This window comes from Eurytemora carolleeae, unplaced genomic scaffold (genome assembly GCF_000591075.1).
Source record: "Eurytemora carolleeae unplaced genomic scaffold, Eaff_2.0 scaffold1620, whole genome shotgun sequence".
Taxonomy (NCBI): domain Eukaryota; kingdom Metazoa; phylum Arthropoda; class Copepoda; order Calanoida; family Temoridae; genus Eurytemora; species Eurytemora carolleeae.
This window is the reverse complement of record NW_019397523.1, coordinates 32,301-55,799: the sequence shown is the minus strand read 5'-3', so window position 1 is coordinate 55,799 and position 23,499 is coordinate 32,301. Positions and strand designations below refer to the sequence as shown.

At 33.1% G+C, this 23,499-nt stretch overlaps 3 protein-coding genes across 4 annotated transcripts in view; 1 reads left to right on the top strand and 2 right to left on the bottom strand.

Moving 5' to 3' along the window:
- The window catches only part of LOC111714720 (histone-lysine N-methyltransferase SETD1), a 14,596-nt gene extending 1,827 nt beyond the window's left edge, over positions 1–12,769 (top strand). The window contains exons 3-18 of the mRNA XM_023489882.1: positions 311–411; positions 895–1,124; positions 1,297–1,809; positions 2,487–2,581; positions 3,552–3,715; positions 4,320–4,394; positions 4,597–4,860; positions 5,085–5,871; positions 6,812–7,296; positions 7,766–7,914; positions 9,322–9,445; positions 9,946–10,078; positions 10,584–10,717; positions 11,009–11,107; positions 11,573–11,703; positions 12,484–12,769. Of these exons, the coding sequence (XP_023345650.1) occupies positions 311–411; positions 895–1,124; positions 1,297–1,809; positions 2,487–2,581; positions 3,552–3,715; positions 4,320–4,394; positions 4,597–4,860; positions 5,085–5,871; positions 6,812–7,296; positions 7,766–7,914; positions 9,322–9,445; positions 9,946–10,078; positions 10,584–10,717; positions 11,009–11,107; positions 11,573–11,703; positions 12,484–12,526 (3,527 nt within the window). The 3' untranslated portion in view covers positions 12,527–12,769. The remainder of the gene's footprint in view (positions 1–310; positions 412–894; positions 1,125–1,296; positions 1,810–2,486; positions 2,582–3,551; positions 3,716–4,319; positions 4,395–4,596; positions 4,861–5,084; positions 5,872–6,811; positions 7,297–7,765; positions 7,915–9,321; positions 9,446–9,945; positions 10,079–10,583; positions 10,718–11,008; positions 11,108–11,572; positions 11,704–12,483) is intronic.
- Positions 12,770–15,769: 3,000 nt separating this feature from the next.
- Positions 15,770–17,328, bottom strand: LOC111714722 (uncharacterized). Its single transcript, XM_023489884.1, has 3 exons — positions 16,946–17,328; positions 16,476–16,595; positions 15,770–15,915 (listed from the first exon to the last, which is right to left on the bottom strand). Exons 1-3 carry the CDS (start codon positions 17,280–17,282, stop codon positions 15,875–15,877), a joined length of 498 nt encoding a protein of 165 aa, XP_023345652.1. The 5' UTR covers positions 17,283–17,328; the 3' UTR covers positions 15,770–15,874.
- Positions 17,329–19,299: 1,971 nt separating this feature from the next.
- The window catches only part of LOC111714718 (tetratricopeptide repeat protein 25), a 12,254-nt gene continuing 8,054 nt past the window's right edge, over positions 19,300–23,499 (bottom strand). For both annotated transcript variants that reach the window (XM_023489880.1, XM_023489879.1), the window contains exons 7-11: positions 22,648–22,692; positions 22,052–22,107; positions 21,603–21,666; positions 20,801–20,848; positions 19,300–19,541 (exon numbers count right to left, since the gene is read on the bottom strand). In XM_023489880.1, the coding sequence (XP_023345648.1) occupies positions 19,406–19,541; positions 20,801–20,848; positions 21,603–21,666; positions 22,052–22,107; positions 22,648–22,692 (349 nt within the window). In that variant the 3' untranslated portion in view covers positions 19,300–19,405. The remainder of the gene's footprint in view (positions 19,542–20,800; positions 20,849–21,602; positions 21,667–22,051; positions 22,108–22,647; positions 22,693–23,499) is intronic.

The following is a 23,499-nucleotide window of genomic DNA, read 5'->3' as shown; positions in this document are numbered from 1 at the left end:
GGTTTTAAAGTATCGAAACACACGAATTATCTTATTCTAATTTCTAATTTCAGTTTTTCTAATTTGATTCGAACTTAACTCGGGTTTTGATGAAAACGGGACCGTAGGTTAACAATCTGAATCGAGGATCGATAAAATTCGAAAGTAAATCACTATCTTTCTTTTAGCTGAAAGCCTCGAGGAACATTCGATTTTATTGTTGTGGAAACTTTTGAACAAACTCGTTAAAGTTTAATCTTTTGTTGATTTATAAGTTTCCAGCACAGTGCTTAAATGTTGTCATAAAATAATTATTTAAATACAATTAAAGGGATGGCATGTGCTAAGATGTTTGATGAGTTGACACGTATCAAGGAACCAACCCCTCCACCACCTGAACCGCAACATGATGATCCTCCAGCACAACCTGAGGTTAGTCTCCATCTTCCCCTGAGTGTATATTTTAATAAAAAGGGTATCCTCTCCCGCTGAAATAAATATCTAAAATTATATAAAAAATTATAATATTATATAGTTTTTGAGTGAAAAGGGTTAACAAAAGGTTATATAAAATCTTAAATTATTCGCCCGCCACACTTGGGTTAAATTTTTATAATATTTTCCTCTATTTTTATCTAAACAGAGTATTTATTTAAACAGAGAATTCTTATCAGTTCGTTAGCCATCCCATTGATGACTGGTGTAATTCAAAATTATTATTTTTTGTGTGGGGGGTAGGTCATTCTTGGATGTTCTGTAATCCAAGTGACCCTAATGACCCTCTTTTTATCAATTATCTAAAAAAAAATTATTGCGTTTTTTTAATTGATTTTGATGGTTGGGATATTTCTCAGTCTCCTTATTTGTGTTTAAATTTTATCAACGCAAAATTTTAACATTTTTCTATCTGTTCAGGAAACTAACTGGGAGCAGGAGAATGCGTCCTGGGACCAGGACTGGAGCCGTGGAAAGAGTTGGAGGGAGGACGCAGGACGTGAGGAGGAAGGTTGGAGACGTAATGCTTGGGATAATGATGATGCCCGTCATCCTGGATGGGATGAAGAGGACGCAAGGGATGCCTGGGAGCATCCGGCTTATGATGATTCCAGACACGGAAAATCATATTCACATAGAGATAGATATATGTAAGTCTGAACGTAGAGAGTAGTGTTGATTTTTTAAATATAGTTTTCTACTCATTCTTACATTGATGACTAATTTAATTAGACTCAAGCTCTGGCTTTTTGGGGTTTGGTCGTCTCTAGATGGGGTTGCAGAAAAATCTTGGATTGTAACTCAATTTTTATTAATTTTCAGGGATTCCAGGACTTCTTACGAGAACTCTAACTCCTGGCATGACCGGCGTGGACGAAATCGTGGTCCTGAACGAGATCAGGCCAGGGGTCGGCGGCAGGACCGAGGCTGGCGCGGACAGAAACATCCGGACGACGAACCGCGGCGGGACGACGAAGATTCAGAATCGCAGTGGTCGAGGCGATTCCCTGACACGGACTCAAGATTTAACGATTCCCAAGATCTTTTTCCCGACCCAGAGAAATCAACCTCACTACCTCCTCTCAATTCGGCCTTACCCTTACTTCCGCCTCCGATATCCGCCTCGCTTGCGCCTCCAGTGGAGGAGGCAGAACAGAAATTTGAAGAGGAGAGATCTATAGACCTGGACACTAGACTGCAAATGTTGATGAAGGGTAAGACGGCGAATATGCCTGCCTTCCTGCTTGGTAGTGAGAGCTCAGAGGCGGAGCAGGAATCGTTTCCTCCGCCCCGCCCTGGACCTCTTTCTCGCACCCCATCGCCATTTCTTACAAGGCAAACATACATATTTTACTTATTTTGGTTTTCTAGTCTAATGATATTTTACCAATCTTTTTCTTCATTTCTAGACATTTTAAGGATCTCAATTCGAATATAAGAGGTGTATACTGTATATTTTCAAGAAGAATTATTTTAAATTTCCCTTTTAAAACTATTTTTTTCCCCAGAAGTTATATATGTAATTGCAGAACAATATAGACTTAAAGCGGAATTGGAGAAAATAAACGATTTTTGGGTTAAAAAAAAAGGATGATGTTTGTATAATTTTTCATGTTTACACCAGAGCATCTAAAATCATCCCCCCATGAATAAAAAATTATTTTCTAGCTGTTTCTTTATGTATAAAAGTTTTGTTAAGAAATCAAAAGTTTTGACTGACGAAATTAGAGGTTTAAGAAATATTTATCTGCAATTTAAAAATAATCGTACATTTTTCAGTTCAAAAGTGTTAAAAATCTCAAAAGTGCGCTTAGGACATGCGTCATGCAGTTATCAATTCTTTACACTTGAACAACTTTAATGGCATATATAACGTTTTAGTTCAGTAAATTTTGCTTGCATTTTACAAATTCGGATTCCTTCAGATAAATTGCAAAATTAGGGGGGTGAAATGGATACATACATTTGTGTGGTTAATATACAGAACCCTAGTAATATATGTTTATGTACAGAGAGCAGTACATGGCTAGTCATTCATTAACCTTGGAACAGGAGGACCTAGATAGGGTCAACCTCAGCCTACCAAACATTCAACCATTTAATAAAGGTAATTTTTTTAATCTCTTGTTACTTACTTGTTACTCGAAGAGTTATCCTCAGAGCTCCGGTAGGAACATAGGCGAGGATGTCTTTAGGATCGTCACGGAGTATTGATCAGTCTTCCTGGTTGGGCTCCTCAGTGCTCTCCATACTCAAATACTCCTTGCACAGATCAATTATAAGTACATTTTACAGTTGCCCAATGTCAATAGAGTCCAGCAGGGTCCAAAATGTGTTTAAAGTTCTTGCCTCTTTTACTTCTACTGAAAGTTTATTCCGTTTAGGAACAACGCGATTAGAGAAAAAGTTTTTCTTGACATCTGTTGGTGATCTTTTTGGTATCAGATTGTCGTGATATGCTATATGTCTGGTTAACTTAGTATCGTCAACTTCAACCCTACTGATCTACTCTGTCTATTCCCTTCATAATTTTGTAGGTTTGGATCAGGTCTAGTTTGGTTCGTTTGTCCTTTAGTGGCAATAAACCTAATACATCAAGCTTTTCCTCGTAAGTCTTGTCATTTAAACCAGTGATCATGTTGAGCACCGTGCGCTTAACCTTCTCAAATATTTCAATAGATCCTGTCCAGTCCAGGGTGACCTGGCCGAGACCGTAAACTCTAAGTGGCAGCGGACAACCTCACAAAGGTGGTTCTGTCCCGGTACAGAAATGTCCTGGTAATTTGTCTTAGAACTGTAGATACCCTCCTTGAAGCTCTGCACATTGCAGAGAGGGTTTAAGGGTTTACTACCACTCCTATGTCTCTTTCTTTGTTTACCCTCTGTAGTACCGATCCTGCCATAATGTATTCACAATGTTGGTTGCTCCTACCGACATGCATAACTTTGCACTTTTTAACGTTAAACTCCATATACCAGTCTTCTGCCCAAATTAATAGATATGCTTTAGAAAATGCATACTCGTTTCATCCTTTGTATCTTTGTGTTTTTTACTAATTATTGTTGATTTTATCTAGGTATCCAGGATATTGAGGGAATGTCTCCAATATCTGATCATGAGATGGGTCAACATGATTTCCTCCGTCCTGGCGCAGGTCAGGGGTTTCTTGGTGCTCCTGGATACTGGCAGGGACACTTCCCTCAACCCTACCAATCCTGGGACCCGGGGGAATATGCCCAGGTATAAACCAGCTTCATGTAAAACGATAAACCGGGGTGTTTATTTACGTCAAAAATCACCCCCCCCCCCACCCCCTTAACTTTATCTGATAAAGATTTGCAGATATCGTGAATTTATTCAGAATGCGATAAATCGCGCACATTTTTAATCGTTTTTTTCATGTAGAAATCTACAGTCCACAATTAAGCCTGTAGGTTAATTTAATCAGGCATTTGAAGAATAAGATTCAAATTTAAACTTGATACAACTAAGATAGGTTAAAAATCAAATCTGCACGAATCAAAATTAACATATGTAGGAAAAATACTAAATTAAAATTAGCACAAATCTCAAATGTTGAATTGAAAGCAATAGAAAACACGATTTGAAAAGAAATAGTCAATTGAAGTTCGACAGAAAATAATACTAGAAAAGAGCAATAAAGTAAGGAAATATACTGAGGATTTAAGAAATAACTCTGATTTGAAGAATCTCAGATATTGAAGAGTTGTATCTGCGCCCAGGACATGATTCATTTTTTATATCACTTATCCGGGTCCAGATTAAACCTTAATGTTTATAAGGTTTACTTATTATTTTAATGTATAAAACATACATTGTGTAGGGTTGGGGAGGAGGAAATGAGTATGGATATGAGAATAATCAGAGATACGACGAGCAGATGGAAGAGACAGAGCAGGAAACTTTCAATATTTTTAACATTTTACACTTTCAAAAGTTTTTATTTACATAAACAAATTTTCATCTTTCATCTTCATTTTAAAAATTTCCTGACATTAATTTCATTTTACCCCCAAATATTAATGGAAAAACAATTTTTCTTAAGACACACCTGAAACCCAAGACCCATTTCAGTTCTGATATTGAATATTTCGCTACAGGAGGCAGTGCCTGGAATTAGGAAGAAGGGACGGAAGGACATGCTCAAGTCCATCATGGACAGTGTAATGAAGGTGGTCGAGTCCGAGCTTAAATCTATCCTAAACAAGGACATTAACAAGAAACTGTGCGAGTCCTATGCTTTCTTGCTGTTCGACAAGTGGTGGACTGAACAGGAGACTAAGTACAAACGTGAACAGGAGTTGGAGTTTAAGAAGAAAGCAGGAACCTCGGGAACAACAGCCCTCCTCCCAGATCGAGAGAAGGTTTTTTTTTTTAACTTTTAAGACTTTTTTACTTTAAAATATGTTTTAATCGTTTTAAAAAATAATAATTTAAGAATTTAAATAGAAAACAAAAGAATTTTGGTTTTAAAGTATCGAAACACACGAATTTTTTAATTTTCCGCCAAATCTTTGGAAAGCTATCTTCAATTAATTCTTAAAATATAAAATAATTATTTTTGAAATTCATAACATTTTAATTTAAGGTTGAAGCGTTACCTCGGATCCCTAAACCTGAAGATCTCAGCAACCTTATTGAGATGCAGCGAGAGTCCGGGGCTTCAACCTTCGGTGCCGGCGGGAGCCTGGGTCTAGGATTCCGAGGATCTATTCCTAAGTTTTCTAAGAGGATTGAGAAGAAATCTGGTGTACCTGATAAGCATGATAAACTTGAGAAAAACGAGAAACGGGAGAAATCCGATAAATCGAAAGAAAGCAAACTTGAAGGACCTATGGATAAAAGTGATAAGAAAAAGAAAGACAAACATAAAGAGAAAGAGGAGGAAAAAGAAAAAACCGAGATTAAGAAAAAGTCTTCCTCGTCCACAATATACAATGCAATATACAGTGAGAGTGAAAGTGACCGGGAAAAGAAGAAAGAAAGCGAGGAGAGTGAAAGCTCAGACATAGAGTCATCGGAGGAAGATTCTAGTGAGGCTAGTGATAGTTCTAGCTCGTCAAGTAGTGATAGTGAGAGTGGGAGTGAGTCTAGCAGTGACTCAGATGTTGTGAGTGTCAAGTCTAAATCAAGATCGCGTTCTGTTTCCTCTGAGCGACCCAAGTCGCCAATCCTTGTCAAATCTCGAAGTAAATCTGCCTCCCGGAGTAAATCTCCGTCTCCGTCCGTCCCAACCACTCCGGAATCAACCCCCCTAAAAGCTGAACCTGAGAAAGCTATTGTCCTTGATTCTGGTTCTGTATCTTCTAGTCCTATACCTTCTAGACCACCTACACCAGACACCAGAGCTGCTCCCAAACCAACAGTTATAGACGGTAACAAATTCAATAATCTTATAAAATTGAAAGTAGTAAGTTCTGCTTTTTGTTGTCTTATACAATAGTAAATATATTTTTCTCCTTCGTCGTAATTTTAAATGGCCCTCCATTTATTAACAAAAACAAAAGCAGGGCATGCCCGATTCACAATGCTCCACTTGAAATTCGGATAATATTGTTTCGGAAGCAAGAAATGTCCAACTAAATTTTGCGGAGAAATCACGAATAAAAACGAAAATGTTCAAAAACAAAATCATGCGTATCTAATTAATTCTTGATTCTCAATGGAGTACCGTTGTGAATCGGACATACCAGTAAAGGGTCAATTGAAATTACGTTTACAGAGTCCGAATTTAATGATTTTGAGCCGGCCTAAAACCGGTGTCAATTAAGCGCCGGCTTAAATGTTGAAACATTGAATACAATTTAAAAGTGGAACCAACCATATTTGATCCGCGTCTCAAATTTAGGCCGCGGTTCAAATTCTTTAAATTTGCCCTTTCGGCCTCATTATTGCCTTTAAAGAAAATCTCTGAAAAGTACAGGGTTGTTAATTCTTCTTAATATTAAAACTAAGATTTGATTTCTCTTCCATAATTTCTTTTCCTAATTAGATAGATTTTTAAAGATTTTCCAGAAAATCATTTTGTCCTTTAAAATTAAATATTTTTGAAATACTTGAAGCGAGAATCGCCAAAAAATGTGTATAAAGCTAAAGCTGATTAGTGGGGCAGGGGCGGAGAAGAAAAGGAATAAACGTTTTGAATGTAAATTTTTTCCGCCGTTTGATCTTGATAACTAGTTTTCTTTCCTGTTTCTTAATCCTACGGGGAAACAAATAATATACAGCACACCCCTGTAATATTAACAAACCAAAATCAAAAAACCTGAGATAAGTAATATTGTTTTTCAATATTTTTACAATATTGTTTTTCAGTGCCTGATCAGAGTGATACAGATACAGGAAGTGAGGTTGAAATCTTGAATGAAGTATCTACTCCGGGTCGTGGAACTAGCTCCGCTGTCACAGCTGCCGAGGCGCTGGTCGCTCTTAGTACTCAGGGTCCTTCAACACCGGTTAAAATCCGCCACATCGAATCCTCTCCTCCTCACATCATGGATCATTGCTACGCCCGACCCGCCCCTTCAAAACCACGACGGGATACCGTTTCCTCACAGGATGGTGGCGGCGGCGGTTTCGACCATGACTACACTAAACCCAGGACACCGCCGAGAGCCGCCCCGCCTAAGCCTGTTCAACCGCCGAAGGAGCGTTCTGTTGCTATTAAAAAGAGCTTGCCGATCCAACCTGTGAAGTTTAAAGCGAAGGATATGGCTGAGAAGTTTAAGATTCTTTATAAGTTTCTGACAGACGGAGTAGATCTAGAGGATGTTATGTATCTCAAGCGTAGTTACGAGATGGTAATTAATCTTTTTAATTTTTGTTAGTTTATTATTAAGCGTGCTGTGGAGCCGCCCCTCCACTCCTTCCTTCTGAAAGATATCAACCCTCTCGTGACCTATTTATCTTAACCCTAATTACGGGGGGGGGGGGGGCGTTCCCCTTAAGTCTTTTTTTTGGACTAGCACTCTTACTTCTGAAAATCATCTTGTTTCTTAACTTTAGAAATATTAATTAAGAATTTTTCGGAGAGGAACTTTTTTTAATACAAAGGGTATGGTTCAGGACCATCTTAAGACTGGTCGTGGTAATAAAAAATCCAAAATAGCATATACATTTTTTGTTATTAATTTTAGGGAAATAAGTAATTTTTATGGTAAAATTAATGATTTTTTTTGTAAAAAGTTTTAAAAGGCCCGTTGATCTTCAACTTTTCATATTTTATTCCTCGGGTAACTCTTGAACATTTTATATCCCTGAATGTTCTAGATGCTGAATGAAGGACTGAACCAACCCAACCTGACCTGGATCAATGACACTCATTGGGTGGATCATCCCATCACCTTAATCCCTGATCCTCCAAAGAAGAAAAGAAGGATAGAGGATTTCTCTAAACCTCACACAACAGGGAGTGCTAGGTGAGAGATCGATCAATCTTCAGAGTTTGTGATCTTGGTTTCCGATTATTCTTAACACCCCCCCTCTCCTCTTACTTATCTTACTTTCCCCTCCTCTTACTTATCTTTCTCCTCTTACTTATGATTTATATCAAACTAGCTTGGAAGTTTGAACCCCAACTTTGTCTGAGAACTAAACTTTCTCTATGAGAGAAAACCCACTCAACTTAGAACCTTTAAATCAAGATAAGAACATTCCCGAGTTTCCCAATCAAAATTTGAGACAAATCGGTCAGGGGTTTATGAGTTATGATCGAGCATGTAAACAAACAAACAGAGATTACTATTTTATATATAAAGGAGAGGGTGAGTTTGACCAATTTGAATACATTTGGGAATCCTGTCTTCATTTTTTTAAGGAATCTGAAAGAAATTTTGCATATGGGTACCGGTAATGGGCATCATTTGAATAAAATTTAAAAAAAGGTGGGAACAAATTTTTTCCCACACTTTTCCCCATTTTACCATGTTTTTAAAACTTTTTTACCAAAAAAGTCTGATTGAAAGACAAGCTAGTTGTTTTAAACAGATACCTGTTAGTCAAGAATCTCATTACTAACATCTGAACGAAGTTTAAGGTTTTTCAGATAAATTTTCCCCATATTTTATCATATTTACCCACTTTGATAATATTTTTCACATTTTTTGGATTTATGAATTCATTTTTCATTGAAAATTAAAAAATCTTTTACACACAGGCCTCAATTGGATAGAATTTTTGAAAAACAAAATAAAAAGGGGGAAAATATTTTTTCACTCTTTTTTCACCCTTCTATGTGTTTAAGACTTTTTTACCAAAAAAGTTTGATTGAAAGACAAGCTAGGAATCTTATTACGAACATCTGAACAAAGTTTAAGGTTTTTCAGATCACTTTTCCCATATTTTATCATATTTTTCCACTGAATATTTTTCACATTGATATCTTGATTGATTGATTGATTATGTGATTGATTGAGCGACTGCTTAATGATTCAAATAAGGCAATGTTCGAAAGTTCTTTATTTTTTGATGAAACTGAATCCATGAATCAAGAAAATGTGAAAACTACTGACAAAGTGGAAAAATATGATAAAATATGGGAAAATAGGTTAGTAATGAGATTCTTGACTAACAGGTATCTATTTAAAACACATAGCTTGTCTTTGAATCAGACTTTTGGGTAAAAAGCTTTCAAAAATATGGTAAAAGGGCGAAAAAAATCGTTTTCCCCCTTATAATTTTGTTTTACAAAACTACTATCCAATTGAGGCCTTTGTGTAAAAGATTTTAAAATTTTTTCGGTTTTTATTAAATCGCACAAGATCATATCAAATATTCTTTTCTAATTTTATTAAAAGGAACAAAGCTTTGAACGATTATTTATTTAGGACTGAAGGGTACTACAAGATGGATCCCAGAGAAAAATTTAGAACAAAATATCATTTCCATCGGCCGGGTGTGGACGCTTTCAACACGGCGAAAATCGGCCACGGGAATAGTCAAAAACCACAGGTCTACCGTAATTTATTTTTTTATTTTTTATCACTTATGTATGGCATACCCTCTTCTCCTTCTCAAAATTTCGATCTTGTACAATGGGAACTAGAAAAGTCTGGAATGGGAAGACGACTGTTAGATTGAAGTTTATACAGTGCAATGAACATAGAAATAAGTGATTTACCAAGTCACAAGTAAAACTACTTGCGTTGTCATCAAATAGACTTAATTATTTTTTAAATTTATTTTTCAAAATTTTTAAAGTATGTTTCTATTTAAAGCGCTGAAAAATGTCAATAAAACATTACCGTGCCTGTGAATTGCAGAAAAAGTCGCCATATGAATAAGTGCTGACATATTGCAAAATGTTCGTCTTGATAAGCTCTCTCAGAATCTCAAAAAAACTTACATGGGCTTTTTTTATCTATTAGAGATCCTTCAACTACATTGTTCATCCTGTTCCACAGTTTTTTTATTTATTTTTTTTTAAATATTTTTAAATTTTTATATTGCAGAAAGCGATCAGTTTATCCCGTGAGGCGAGGTCCCAACAACGTCGTATGTTGACCGCTCTTGGAGACGAGTTCTTAGAATCTGATCTTCTCAAGTTCAATCAACTCAAGTTCAGGAGGAAAGCCATGAAATTCGGTAAGTTAAGGATTTAACATGGATTCAGGGGACGTCTGGAGTTAAACTTTAAGTATATTTTTTGTTAAAATTTACCAAATGTGGTTTTATTTGACCTATTTGACTTTATCTGTGAAGATTTTCAAAACGTCCAATCCTTATTCTACAAAGTATACTATTTTAAATTGTGATTTCTCTGTTTAAGTGATTTGCGGATTAATTTTACTGAAACAATGAAGTAACTCGTCAGAATTCAACACGTTTTTAAATAGAAAAGGGACGCCATTCATCTAATTGTTGCTCAGATAAAGGTTTAAATGGCACCAATTCTAAATCGGAAATGCCACTCCGTTTTAAATGGAAAGTCACTTCATCTTCAAGTGCCTTCAAGTTAAAATAAAATCCTGAATAAGTCGTGTGAGTTTTTTTTTTAATTCAAGATTTGATTCGAACTAAATTATTCACAATTGAATTATTGTCAGCCAAAAAAATATTGATTTTATTTTTATGATAAATATTTGTGAAGGTAAATCTGCTATCCATGACTGGGGTCTGTTTGCAATGGAGAATATTGGAGCTGACGAGATGGTGATAGAATATGTTGGTGAAGTAGTCCGCCCTCTACTCTCAGATATCAGGGAGAAGAGATATGAGAAACAGGTAGAGTGATTAGGACAATTTTACTTTTAGAACTGTATAGTATATACTCATTTGACTTGTGTTACTCTTTGAATTTTTGTCACTTAAAAATTTGACAGTAGAAGAGTTAAAGGATTACTTTGTACAAAGATTATTCGTAAAACAAAAAATGTTCTTAATTGTTAGCTCCCTACGCATGTTTTGCTTATTTTTGGATGTTTGAAGTTTTAAATATGACGTTGAATTGAATCACAGTGAAACATGCATTAAATCCACGGGTTCTTCATCTAATATTATAAAATTTACGTTTAGGGGATTGGTTCGTCCTACTTATTCCGTATTGATCTGGACTATGTGGTGGATGCGACCAAAGCAGGGAATCTGGCCCGGTTCATTAACCACAGCTGCGAGGTAAGGATCATAAGGATCTCAACTTTATGTTAGCCCGGTTCATAAAACCAGATGCGGGAGGTAGAAATCATCATTTTATTTAATTTCCTTAACTCACAGGTAGGAATCATTATTTATATTAGCCCGGTTTCATTTCAGTAGGGATTTTCTTTTTTAGCCCGGTTCAAGATTGGGATCGTCATTCGTCATTTATTATCGATAGTCCGGTTCATAAACCAAAGCTGTGAGGTTTGGATTGTCATTTTTAGAGTTAGCCCGGTTCATTAACCACAGTTATGAGGTTTTTAATATTTTTATTCAAATTTTTGTTAGTTGTTGAGGTGTAAGAGTGTCTTTGGGGACTGAGCCTATTTAAAGATAAAAAACTTATTTTTCCTTCCCCCCCCCCTTTTTCAGTCTTTAACGGTTGAATCTCCCCCTTTAAAAAACCTTTTTTTAAATGTTTATTTATTCTGTGTATTTTAGCCGAACTGCTACGCCAAGGTGATCAAGATTGACGGAGAGAGCAAAATTGTTATTTATAGCAAACAACCGATAGCCATAGGAGAGGAGATTACTTACGATTACAAGTTCCCTATTGAAGATGAAAAAATTAGGTAAATAGAATATTCATAAATCACTGACCGGAACTATTTTCTCATGTTTCAACCTTGATAACCAGTAAACTCTGGATCAGGAAGACGACTTTTAGACTAGAATTATATCTTTAGATAGTCCAATGAACAAAAGAAACAGCAATTGTACAATATAAGCAGATTGCAGACCCATTTCAAGTGCTTTAATAAGTTACTAGTAATACTATTTGCTTTAACATCAAATACATTTAATTATTGCTTTAAGTTTTAATATCGTCCTCTTTTCCCACTGGTTCTCACTGTATTGTAATATAAAGAATGTTTGAAAATCGGGAATATAAAGTCGATTTTTTATCTTCAAAAAATTCTTTCGATTTCCTACTTTTATCGAGAATCCTCAAAAAGATTAAAACATCTCCATAAATTTTACTCAGACAAAGGTTTAAACTTGGGGTCCGTTGTTAATCAGAGCATGTGTATCTGGAAATGTAGCAGTTTTTGAAATTATATTAAAATTATCTTTTAATAGGAATCATGTAATTCACTTTATTTTATTCAAAATTATAATTTCAAGTGGTCCTCCATTCCAAGAGAAACACTATTTACCCTTTAAACCTTTATCTGACCAAAATTGTCGATGATCGAGCTTAATGAGTGTATAATTCTGTCAATTTTATTTTTTCTTCAATGTTTCTGTAACAGTTGCAAGTCAAATTTTTTTTAAGTAATTAATTTTTAGAGTTAGTTAACATTCATTTCTGATGAATCAAAGCATTTAATTTACCATTGTTATTTTTCCAGATGTCTGTGTGGAGAAAAGAGCTGCAGAAAATACCTCAACTAACTGGATTAAGTCAAGCAAAGAAAAATCGTTAAAATTTCGATGCTTTCTCAAGTTCAAAAAGTACACTTTTTATATGAATGTAATTGCTCAGTGCCGTACTCAGCCCAAAATATGATGTACTGTGTTCTCAACTCTCAACCAAGTAGTGTACTGTTCACTATTCTGTTCCCGTGGAAAAAATACCCTTATATTTTGGCATTGTAATTATGTAAACTTAAATAAATCTCAGACCATGTGTTCAAATGTAATATATTTACTTTTAGATAATACGATGTTGTTGGAAGTGATTATTTCCTTGCCAGCGAAATTCTGTGCCCTAAGAGATGTCTAATTTCTTCTTAAAAGAAAAATATCCTTCCTAGGAGAATAAGTTAAAAAGGTGTTATTGAAGCATTTTTTGCATTTTTTGCCTTCAATACGATTTTTTATGAAATATCTACAATGTATTTTAAGAATCTGATCGCCTAGATGAGATGATTGTTAACAAAAACATTTAACAAATTAACATAGTGATTCATACAGGGATATCAACCTAGGAGTAAGAAAAAGAATCATTACCATATGATTATACAATATACATGCTTTGCGGACGGTACTTCATTTGTATAAGAATTATTTGTCTAATGTACAATTACCGCGTGTACAATAACCTATTCTGAATATTTCTTATATTATAATGGAGTACCGCCTGCAAAGCATGCATAATCTTATGGTAGGGCGGGCCGCGTCAGTTGTATCTCCCTTCTATATCATACTCCTTGATATAAACTAAATATGGAGCTTTACTGGATATGGCTATGAGTATGTACGGTCTTTTCTTTTAGAATCGTTCGTTAATGAGAGCCGACAGCGGGGTCGTTCGTTCTTTTACAAACCATTCATTTCTATTCTGAATTCTTTGAAATAATGATAGGAAACGGTTTACTGTAGTTCATGGTAAACGGTAAGTATCGTTAACGATGTTAATTGTTAAAAATGGTAAAGGGCAGGGTATGCAGATTCGTTCATTTTTGATCGTTCGTTATTTTTTTGTAGCAATGGCATCGTTAACAGTAAATTCCGTTCGTTCCATGGGGGGGGGGGGGGGGAGATCCGGCCATAACAGGTGGTATGCCACCCCCACCGATACGGAAGATAAAAATATGTAAGTTCGGTTTCTGTTAAAGAAATCGTTTTGAAATTTATTTTCTCGAACAGAGTTACCAACAAAAGATGAGACGAATGTACGGAATTTATACGGTCTTTTCCTTATAATTATGATGAACTGTAACCTTGTTTTTTTCTTGGCTAATTAATCATTGAATAAGCCAATTAAAGACTATTATATCCAAGGCATAGACAACTAAATTTTGGAATTGTCATAGCAATTAAGAACTTCAAGTCGTTATTCCAGTCGCATCCTTTGGGAGAATCCTGTACAGGATGTATACCGTGTACAGTGTATATTGTAGAATGTGGGTGTTCAGGTTGTTAAATAAGGTTAAATACTCTGGATGCGCTCCAATGAAGGTAAAGGCGACCTTTATAGCAATGACCCCTCTAATCCTCATATGACGACACTGCTTATTTTAAAGAATAATAAATGCTGCGGCTCACTAAATATAAACGAACTCCAAAATTAAAAACTTGAATAAAAATTGCATATTTTAGCTTCAAATTTGTTAGCACAATTTTTTTAATGTGATGATTGTTATATATAGTAAAGTATCATATGAGAATTTAGTCTCCATTGCAATAAAGACGACATTTACCTACATTGGAGCGCATCCAGGGTATCTAACCTTTACACCTTGGTGTCCACTGTCCGGTGTCATGGATGGAGCGGACTCCCCCTATAGTTTTAAACATTTCAACCTCGATGATTTCAGCACAATATTAGGCAGAAAAGGCAATGTTACATTTTCCGATATTTGTTATGCATTTTGATTTGAAAAACACATTTAACATTATCTTTGTCTCGAGTGAATATCAATTATTTGATGATTTCAAGGAAGACGACATTTAAGAACTAAATGCGTATTAATATATTTAATTATAATTTTTAATGTTTTAACATTGCTTTTTATGTTTAACTTTGTGTTAACATGGTTAAAACTTTATAGGTAGAGTCCGCTCTTTGAGAGATACCGGTGTCCACTCCTCAATTTGTTTTTACTTCAGTTAATATTTTTATTAGGATTTGTACTAATTTTTCAGATTAGTTGATCAGATAAAATGCAAGTTATGAGTATACTGCATATGCTACACTATTCACTAAGCTACATGATGTCTCACGAAACTTAGTTCTAAGATAATCACAACATATCCATGTTAACTCTGTTAACTGACATTTTAAAAATACAGTCTTCCTTTTTACATACAAATTACTGAAGATGAGAACAATCTTGTTCAGATTTAGACAATTTTGGTTTCATTTTGATTATAGATTTAGATTTTTATTAATTTTAAGAACTTCCCTTAAAATCTCTCTGAATTTAGACAATTTTCCTTAAGTTTTCTATTTTTATTAAGAAGGTAATAATATCACATTATTAAAAAAAAGAAATGCAGTATTCCACAAAATACTGACGAAGGGTTTTCACAAAAAATGATTTAAATAAAAAAGGTGAAATGTTAATCAGCAAATTTGCAATTGTAAGTTTTTTGATAAGGCACAAAATAAGATTTTTGCAAATTAAATCTAGTTAAATAGGCAAATCATTCAAACAACCAAGAGGTTGCTTTATGAAACATATATTTACAAAAATGTAAAAATAAGTTTATTTGAAAATTTCGACAGAAATCACTTAAAATAATTTTTAATGGTAAAGTAACGACAGAGAAAAAAAAAACATTGCATAAGTGGTGGTAAAGTCACAAAATATATTATGAATTAAACTTAAAAATGGATTTTCATTTGAAATTTTAAAAATAAATGTTAAGGTAATTTCAGAAGGGTTTATTAACCTGCTTTTATGCAAGAAATGTTTAAAGAGACTGAAAACGTAATTTCAAGTGATCATTCAGTTATAAAAGCTATGTCTGATCAATAATGAATGAACTTTACATGACAATCTTTTTGAAATTTGATCATTTTCAATTTTGGTTTCTGTCTGTTAAAAAACGACTTGCAGACACAATGTAATTAATGCTAGACAGACAACGATCTTCCACATTATTGGCCAGGTAAAGGTTTTAAGGATAATTTTGTAAATCTTAAAGGAATTAGGTCACTTAAAATCCCTTTAACAAGAAACTTTATGATAAAATTATTAATTTTGTTTGTGTATTAGAGATGATGAAACTGAAAGGCGTATCAGACTAACTCTGAAGGTATATTTGGGGTTGGTTTGATGAGAATTTTTCACGCTAGTTTAAGCATAGAGGACAATTCTCCAGGGTTGGATATCCTGAAACAAGATCATATATCAGGTCATAGTATAGATATATAGATATATAGATACAGGATGTCCCTCCAAACCAAACTTGACAGTTGGTGAATAGTTTAAAATGTCTTCTTCCACAATATGTCAAGTTGTTTGTTACCAAAGAGAATAATAATACATATTTTATGGCATCTATATTATAGAAAAATTGATTTCTAAGTAAAATATATTTAAAATATATATGAGTAAAGTTTTTATTCAAACTAAATAAACCGCAATAAGTCTTTAATATCTAATATAGTATATGAAAGAAGACATTCAAAACTGTTCACCAACTGTTATGTTTCGTGGGACACCCTGTATATAGATATATAGATGAAGAATCAGAATAATAAATATTGAATCAGGCTTTGAGTTGCAACCTGTTTACCTTTCTTTTTATTGTTCCTCAAAAAATTATGTTACTTTGTTTTAGATTTTATACTTTTCAAGCAAGGTAAATGTCCGCGGTAAAATTGTTATTTTTATGTATTAAAAATTAGAAACATTTTTGTTTTACAAAAATAACAATGAAAATAACTTACCAAAGCAGTATTGACAAAACTGGTTTAGATATTGTTGTTGTTGTTGACTAGTGTGGTAGCTAGGCTGGTAGGTGGGCTGGGTAGGGTTGGGTGTATAGTACTGAGGGTAGGTAGGCAATCCTGTAACATTTAACAAATTCAAAATAGAACACATAAAGTTGAAATGTATTCGAAGATGTGTACACTATACACTATACTAGAAATATTTTTTCCCCTTTTAAAATATGCTTAAAACCCAATTTTTTAACAATTACCCTAAATTAAACGACCCCTTTCAATAGTTACAGCATTTACGGTAAAGAAATTGGAAATTTCGAAGACGACATTTAACAACGGATTATTTGCAATTTACTTTCATAACTCTTAAGTTATAACATATGAAGATTAAAGCACGAATGTAAAAGTTTTTTGTTGATAAATTGGAATGAATTTTACTAAAAGAATATCTATTGACTTGTTTTAAATTTTACCTTGAATATACTGTGGATAATTTGTTTGGTAAACTAATTGATTATATTGTTGTTCCATGGTAGGTTGTTGGTACGGACTGTACATAGGAGGTTCTTCTCTGTACTGCAGAGAAGAGCTGGCGTAATACGCCTCCATTGCGTCTAGTCTTGGCTCCGAGAGGGGGATAGAGTTGGGAGAATCTACAGAGTTTATATAGGTCGGAGACGAGGAGGAGTCGGAGTATTCAGATTTCTGTTCCAGGTAGGATTCTGAACACCGCTTTTCTTCTTCTCTTAGCTCCATCCGTTCTGCTCCCAAACCTTCCAGTTTCTCGACGTTTTGCTCTGTAAGGTTCATATCTGAGTTAGGGTTGAAAGTTATATATGCGACTGACTGAGGCTTTAACACGGACGTTCCAGGTTTTCCCTTTTTGCCACATTTATAGATGTTCTCTGCCACGAATTTGCCACATTTTGTTTATCTCCGTCAGAGTATTTTTTGATATGTTTGTTATTTATTTAATTAAGATATTATTTAATCCAAATTTTCAACAAACTATTGTTTAAAGTTCTTTAAAAATTTCTTTGCCGGAAAAATTGGAAGCCTTTCTTGAGGAGGAGCACATTTTAAAGTTTTCAGAAGTTCAAAGCTTGAATCTAATTTTTTTACTGATGTTAATTTCCACTCGAGAATACAAAAAATAATTATATTAATAAAGAACTCTTTTAGATAAAGCTAATTAACAAATTAACATACATAGGTTTTTTAAAGTTTTTTTACTTTTTTATTTCGAATTAATTTGCATTGAAAACTAACAAAGAACATTTTTGGTCTTTAATATAATAATGGTTTTTTCTATTAATTTTCAAGAACTTGTACATTAAAGAACTTTCCTCAGTCCTTCTAAAGTAATGTGTATTCCTATGGGGTATCCCAAAAAAAACACAATCTAATCGAGAATTACAATTTCGAGGTCGTCGAGTTCTTGATTATTTTTATCGATCCTTCAATTAAAAGAATGTGATTGTGGCATACATATTATTTATTGGGACACCCTGGAGATAATAAAATATAACGTCATTCTATAAAGCTGTATTGCTACAAACTTTTAATTGGAATAAATGAGTAAAATTCTTTATATCTAATTCTTATCCAGCAAATCTAATTCTCTCTGATCTTGCACTGAAGGGCTCGAGTGTTAGTTTATTTAGTTGCCAGCACTGGAGTAGTATGACCTTGGTATCTTATACTTTTCAATGAACACCAAACAAGGGAAAAACAACAAATGTCCAAAAAAATCCATTTGCAATTATACTCAAAGTTTCTTGAACCTTAACTCGAGACTGGCCTCTAGAAATTATTGGTCAAAATGTTTATTTATGAATGGATTAATACATTTTTTTCTACAAATATAAAGAGTTTCAAATATCTTTTTTTTTGTTAATCTCAAGTTTTATTTATCTTTATATATATCTGTTAAATTTACATTTACAACCACAGTTAATGTGATATGGTGGAGTCCTACGCCACTAGACACTAGATGATGAGTGAGGCAAGATTTGGATCGGGTCCTAGAATCTGGAAATATCTGGTTCTGGATAATCACGAGAAGTTGGAGAGGTTTCCTACAGATCGGTTTAACAGAAGACGACAAATATGTAAATAAACATTTTCTGATGAGGATAACTTCCGTAATTGAGGCAATCGTGGAATTAGGAATATATTCAAATTTACTCATTAAAGTCAACAAAAATGTTTGTAATAAAAATCATTATATCTAAAACACTTGAAATATGTGTTTTTAAAGAGAATTCAAAAAAGTCATACCAATACAAATTGTAAAAATGAAAAATGAAAAATGATTTACTTTTTTCGATCTCAAATGTACATAAAAGTGTTTTTAAAAATATCTATTGGATTAAAAAAAAAAATTTATTTAGATACAACTGTAATAAAATAAATTTTTTAAGGGAATCAAATATTATATTAGATAATTACAAGGATCAACTGATAAATCTTAATGAATCTTTTTTCATGATTCAAACTGAAATAAACAAAAAAGTAATTTTTTGATGATTCATGTTTTCAAATAATCTTTATTAAAAATAATTTCCAACATTAAACATAATTCTTTAAATGAATACTGAAATGTTAAAACATAATTGAGCATTTAACGATTAATTATTCTTAGTTCTATAATTTATTGAAATAAATAAATATAAAGATATATAATATATTATTATCTTGATTATACAAATAAAATTTACCTAATAATAATGGATATATAATAACATTCTCTTTATTTAGTACATTCTAGTTTTCATCAACATTTTTTTTTAACAAAAGATTAATATTCAAGAGAAACTGAATTAAGTATCTTTTAAGCAATTTATTCAAACAAAATATATTTATTACATGTACACATGTACTGTACTCTGAATCAAATTTGTAAAACCATGTTATTTCTTAAAATTTTTTTATTATTTATTTATAAACAGGGGCTTGTTGTCTCCAGAACTGCTCCCTTTCTTCTTGGAAAGACCTGCACCTTTTGCTCCAAGTTGAAGGTTTGAAAGATATTCTACTTCTGCATACAGTTGACCAAGAAATGCCTTTCTAAACAAAATGAAATGTGTAGAACTCCACATTATTTTTGCACATTAGGAATTTGATGTTCAGAGTTTACCTAATATTCTTCTTTTTTTTGTAAATTTTAGGTTGTGGTTATACGTATTTAAAGGGAGTGTTAGCGAAAAATGAAGCGATAAATATTCGCTTTTGATCGCTACTAATCTTTCTTCTGTCTGTTGCGTCTATACTGAGAAAATTGCTAAAAACCATTGTTACAAATTCAGAAAGGTGCAACATACGACTCGGATCGTAACAAAATCAATTTAATTCCAAACAAAGCATTCAGATATTACAACTTAAAGTCATCGACGCATTCGTATATAGTTAATATTTCATAACATTTTTTACTTTCTATGACCTGAGAGTGACTTTTAAAGACATTATTCCTGTTTCGAGGATTTTGATAATGAAGACGACAATTTTCATATTTTCAGGGAATGCGCCAGTCGTGAAAACAAGTTGTAAGTGAAACATTAATTTAAAAAAACAGAAAATAAGAAATATTATGAAATATAAACTATTTTTTAACAGTTTTCTCCATATAGACGAAACAGATAGAAGTAAGATTATTAGCGATCAGAAGCGATTATTTATCGTCTTAAGCCTATACCCCCTTTCATTTTTCGCGAACACTCCCTTCAATTGACCAGAATTGAAAGATTTAATTCAGTTAAATCGGGGTTTAACTTTTTTACATCTTGGAATGCTTATACATATTACACAACTTTTTTCCACTTGAAAAAACAAATCCTGATGAATGCACGGAGACAGTGTAAAATTACTACACAGCTGGGTGTATTTCTTCAATATTTCAAACTTTGAGAATTTTTTCAAAAATACAACATCAGGTTGCAAAGATATAACACATTATATTTCACTTATTGGTTGTACTTTCTCGTTTTTCCGTCTATAGCAGTATAACAGTACAAACTGCCCCAGCTGCCTAAAAGTCGGTTTAATATATTTTAAATGAATCAGGATTTTCAGGGGATAAGGATTTATAACATTTAACACATTTACGGATTTATGTTACAGCGATTGAAAGGTTGCAAGCTCTTGCTTAAAAAACGATAAAAAATATAGTCAATTACTTTTTTAAAAATTAAATCTAAATACAAGTGCTTTAAAGTTTTACAATGTATAAGTCTAGGGCTAAAAAAATAATTATGTTAGTAAATCAAAGGTCATTTGAAAATTAATGCAGCTTTTCCTATCAGCCTGGATCTCTGGGATATATGACTAACCTTGATCCTGGTTGTTTATTGGATTCCTGTGGTTGTATCACTACCGTACTGCAGGTTAGTAAACAAACAACATATCAGTTTGGGGTTAAAATAACAAATATTGGATATATCTGTGTTGCTAAACATACAAATTAGATACTTCATCCTATAACCATGATTGTCACACATTGCCAACATAAACTACGCCTCAGGTGCAGTAATCCGCGAGTCACAATTAAAGGAAATCTACAAATTAAAAATTCAAATTTTCAGATTTTACATTTTTATTCTGCAGAATGTAGGGTTAAAAGATAACTGTAAAAGACAGGTTACTTAGATTTACGTTGACAGTCCCTTTAAGGTTGTATTCGCGTGTTATGTGATATTTCATCAAAATTAAACAAAGTTTAAAAGCTTCTGAAAATTCTGAATTAGTCCCGGAGCCAAATGGAAGGTTTAGAACTAATCTGAACTTACTAATTTTTCAAAATTAACAACTTTTTATAAATATTTACATTAATACTGTTTACATTAATTTAATTGTATTAATTGTATGGATTAGAATAATACTACTATGTTTAGATAAAGTTTAAACTTTAATTTTCTAGCCCCATATCTTTGCAACCTAATGGCGTAAACCTTCTAGTTTTCAAACTTAGATTATTTGATCCAACAGAATTTCATAGTTTAAAAAATCTAAGCTCTTCGACATTGGGTTTCAAAGGCAAAAGGATTAGAAATCAAAATATGTGGCAAAGACGCAATTACTTTAAATTACTAAAATGATATTTTGAAACAAATTGAAAACGATTTGTTTTTTTTCCTAAGTTGAGATAATGATGTTTCTAGAACATTCTTCTCCAAATCTACCAGAACTGATTTTAAACCTATACTTAAACAGTTTATTTGTATACTAGCTTGGGAATCCAGCTTTGCCTGGACAATAAATTTTCTTTTGAAAACTTAATATCTTTGGTTTGTGTAATATTGATCTACTGTCCCATCTAGTATATTCTAATATCTTTGGTTTATGTAATATTGATCTACTGTCCCATCTAGTATATTCTAATATCTTTGGTTTGTGTAATATTGATCCACTGTCCTATGTAGAGTTTTTTAATATCGTTGTATTGTGTAATATTGATCCACTGTCCCCTTTAGAGTTTTTTAATATCGTTGTATTGTGTAATATTGATCTACTGTCCTATCTAGAGTATTCTAATATCTTTAATTCATATGAAAGGTTTAAACACATTCTATTTTTGTATTTACCTGTATAATAGTTAGACATTTGTTTCCCTATAGCATTATTTATCGCCTTCACAGACCTAATACAGAAATAGATAGATGGAGGGATGCATGGAAATATGGATACGGGGATACAGAGCGGTTGGGACACAGAGATACAGTGGTACAGGGATACATAGATACATGGATACAGGGATTCGGATTACAGGGATACAAGGATACAGAAATTAATAGATTTAGGGTTACATGGATACAGGGATACAGAGATACATGTTTGCAGAGATAAATAGATACAGGGATACAGAGATACATAAATACAAGGATACATATATAAATACATAAAGAGAAACAGGAATACATGGATACACCGGAATTCAGCTAGGGATAAAGAGATACAAGGAAAAAGAGATACAGTGACAAAAGGACACAGTAAAGTGTGATACAGGCATACAATGATTCAAGGATGCAGATTTCAGGGATACAGGAACATATTTTTACGTGGATACGGTAATACAAGAATTCAAAGATACATCTTCATCATCATTTATCATTATCTTCAAACTAGAATTATTTTAGAGAACATAATGACAAGAAAAAGCGTACTGATAAATATTGTTAACCTTCGAATCCCGAGACGTAACCCTTCCGTGTCCTGAGTAGAGTATCTAAATTAGTTTAATCATGTGGGTAAAACAATATAACTGAGTAGAGTATCTAAATTAGTTTAATCATGTGGATAAAACAATATAACTGAGTAGAGTATCTAAATTAGTTTAATCATGTGGATAAAACAATATAACTGATTTTTAACTCTTTATTTTGATCAAGCTTGAGTACTGAGTAGTTTAAACTCTGTTCTAGTCAAAGGAATTGAGTTTTTGCCACAAATTCAGATTTATGATCTTTGAAACCCAATGTCGTAGACCTTAGATATTTCAACTGTGAATTCTTTTAGATCAAATAATCAAAGTTTGAAAAATCAAAGGTTTACACCATCAGGTTGTAGAGCTATTGGGATAAGAAAAATAGAATTTGTGGGAAAAACTCAATTCCTTTATTACGGTTTAAACTTTGCTTTTTGAACCTGGTTACAGTTGTAACTCTTCTTTGTCTAACTATAAAAGGGGTATACATAATTTCTAGTATCTCCACATTTATAAAGTGGCATGTCAATTGTTGATATCTGGTAATTGTTGATATCTTTGCATGGAAGCTGTTTCAAATATTAAAAAAATATTTTTACTTATTTTCGTTCTAAATAACTAAAGTTTTAGCAGTTTAAGTAATTTGAACTCAGTTTTTGACTGATAAATAGAAGCTGAGGCGGTGTAAGGAGAACATTTTTCTTCTTTACAGAACATGTTCCAGAACATTTTTTAGAACATTTAACAGAACATTTTTCAGAACATTTAACAGAACATTTTACAGAACATTTAACAGAACATTTAACAGAACATTTAACAGAACATTTT

Coding starts and splice junctions, on each gene's coding strand:
- LOC111714722 (XM_023489884.1), bottom strand. CDS start 17,282: ATGAACCTTACAGAGCAAAACGTCGAGAAACTGGAAGGTTTGGGAGCA. Junction 16,596..16,945: donor TTATCCACAGTATATTCAAG/GTAAAATTTAAA, acceptor TAAATGTTACAG/GATTGCCTACCTACCCTCAG. Junction 15,916..16,475: donor GTTTTGTCAATACTGCTTTG/GTAAGTTATTTT, acceptor ATCTTGTTTCAG/GATATCCAACCCTGGAGAAT.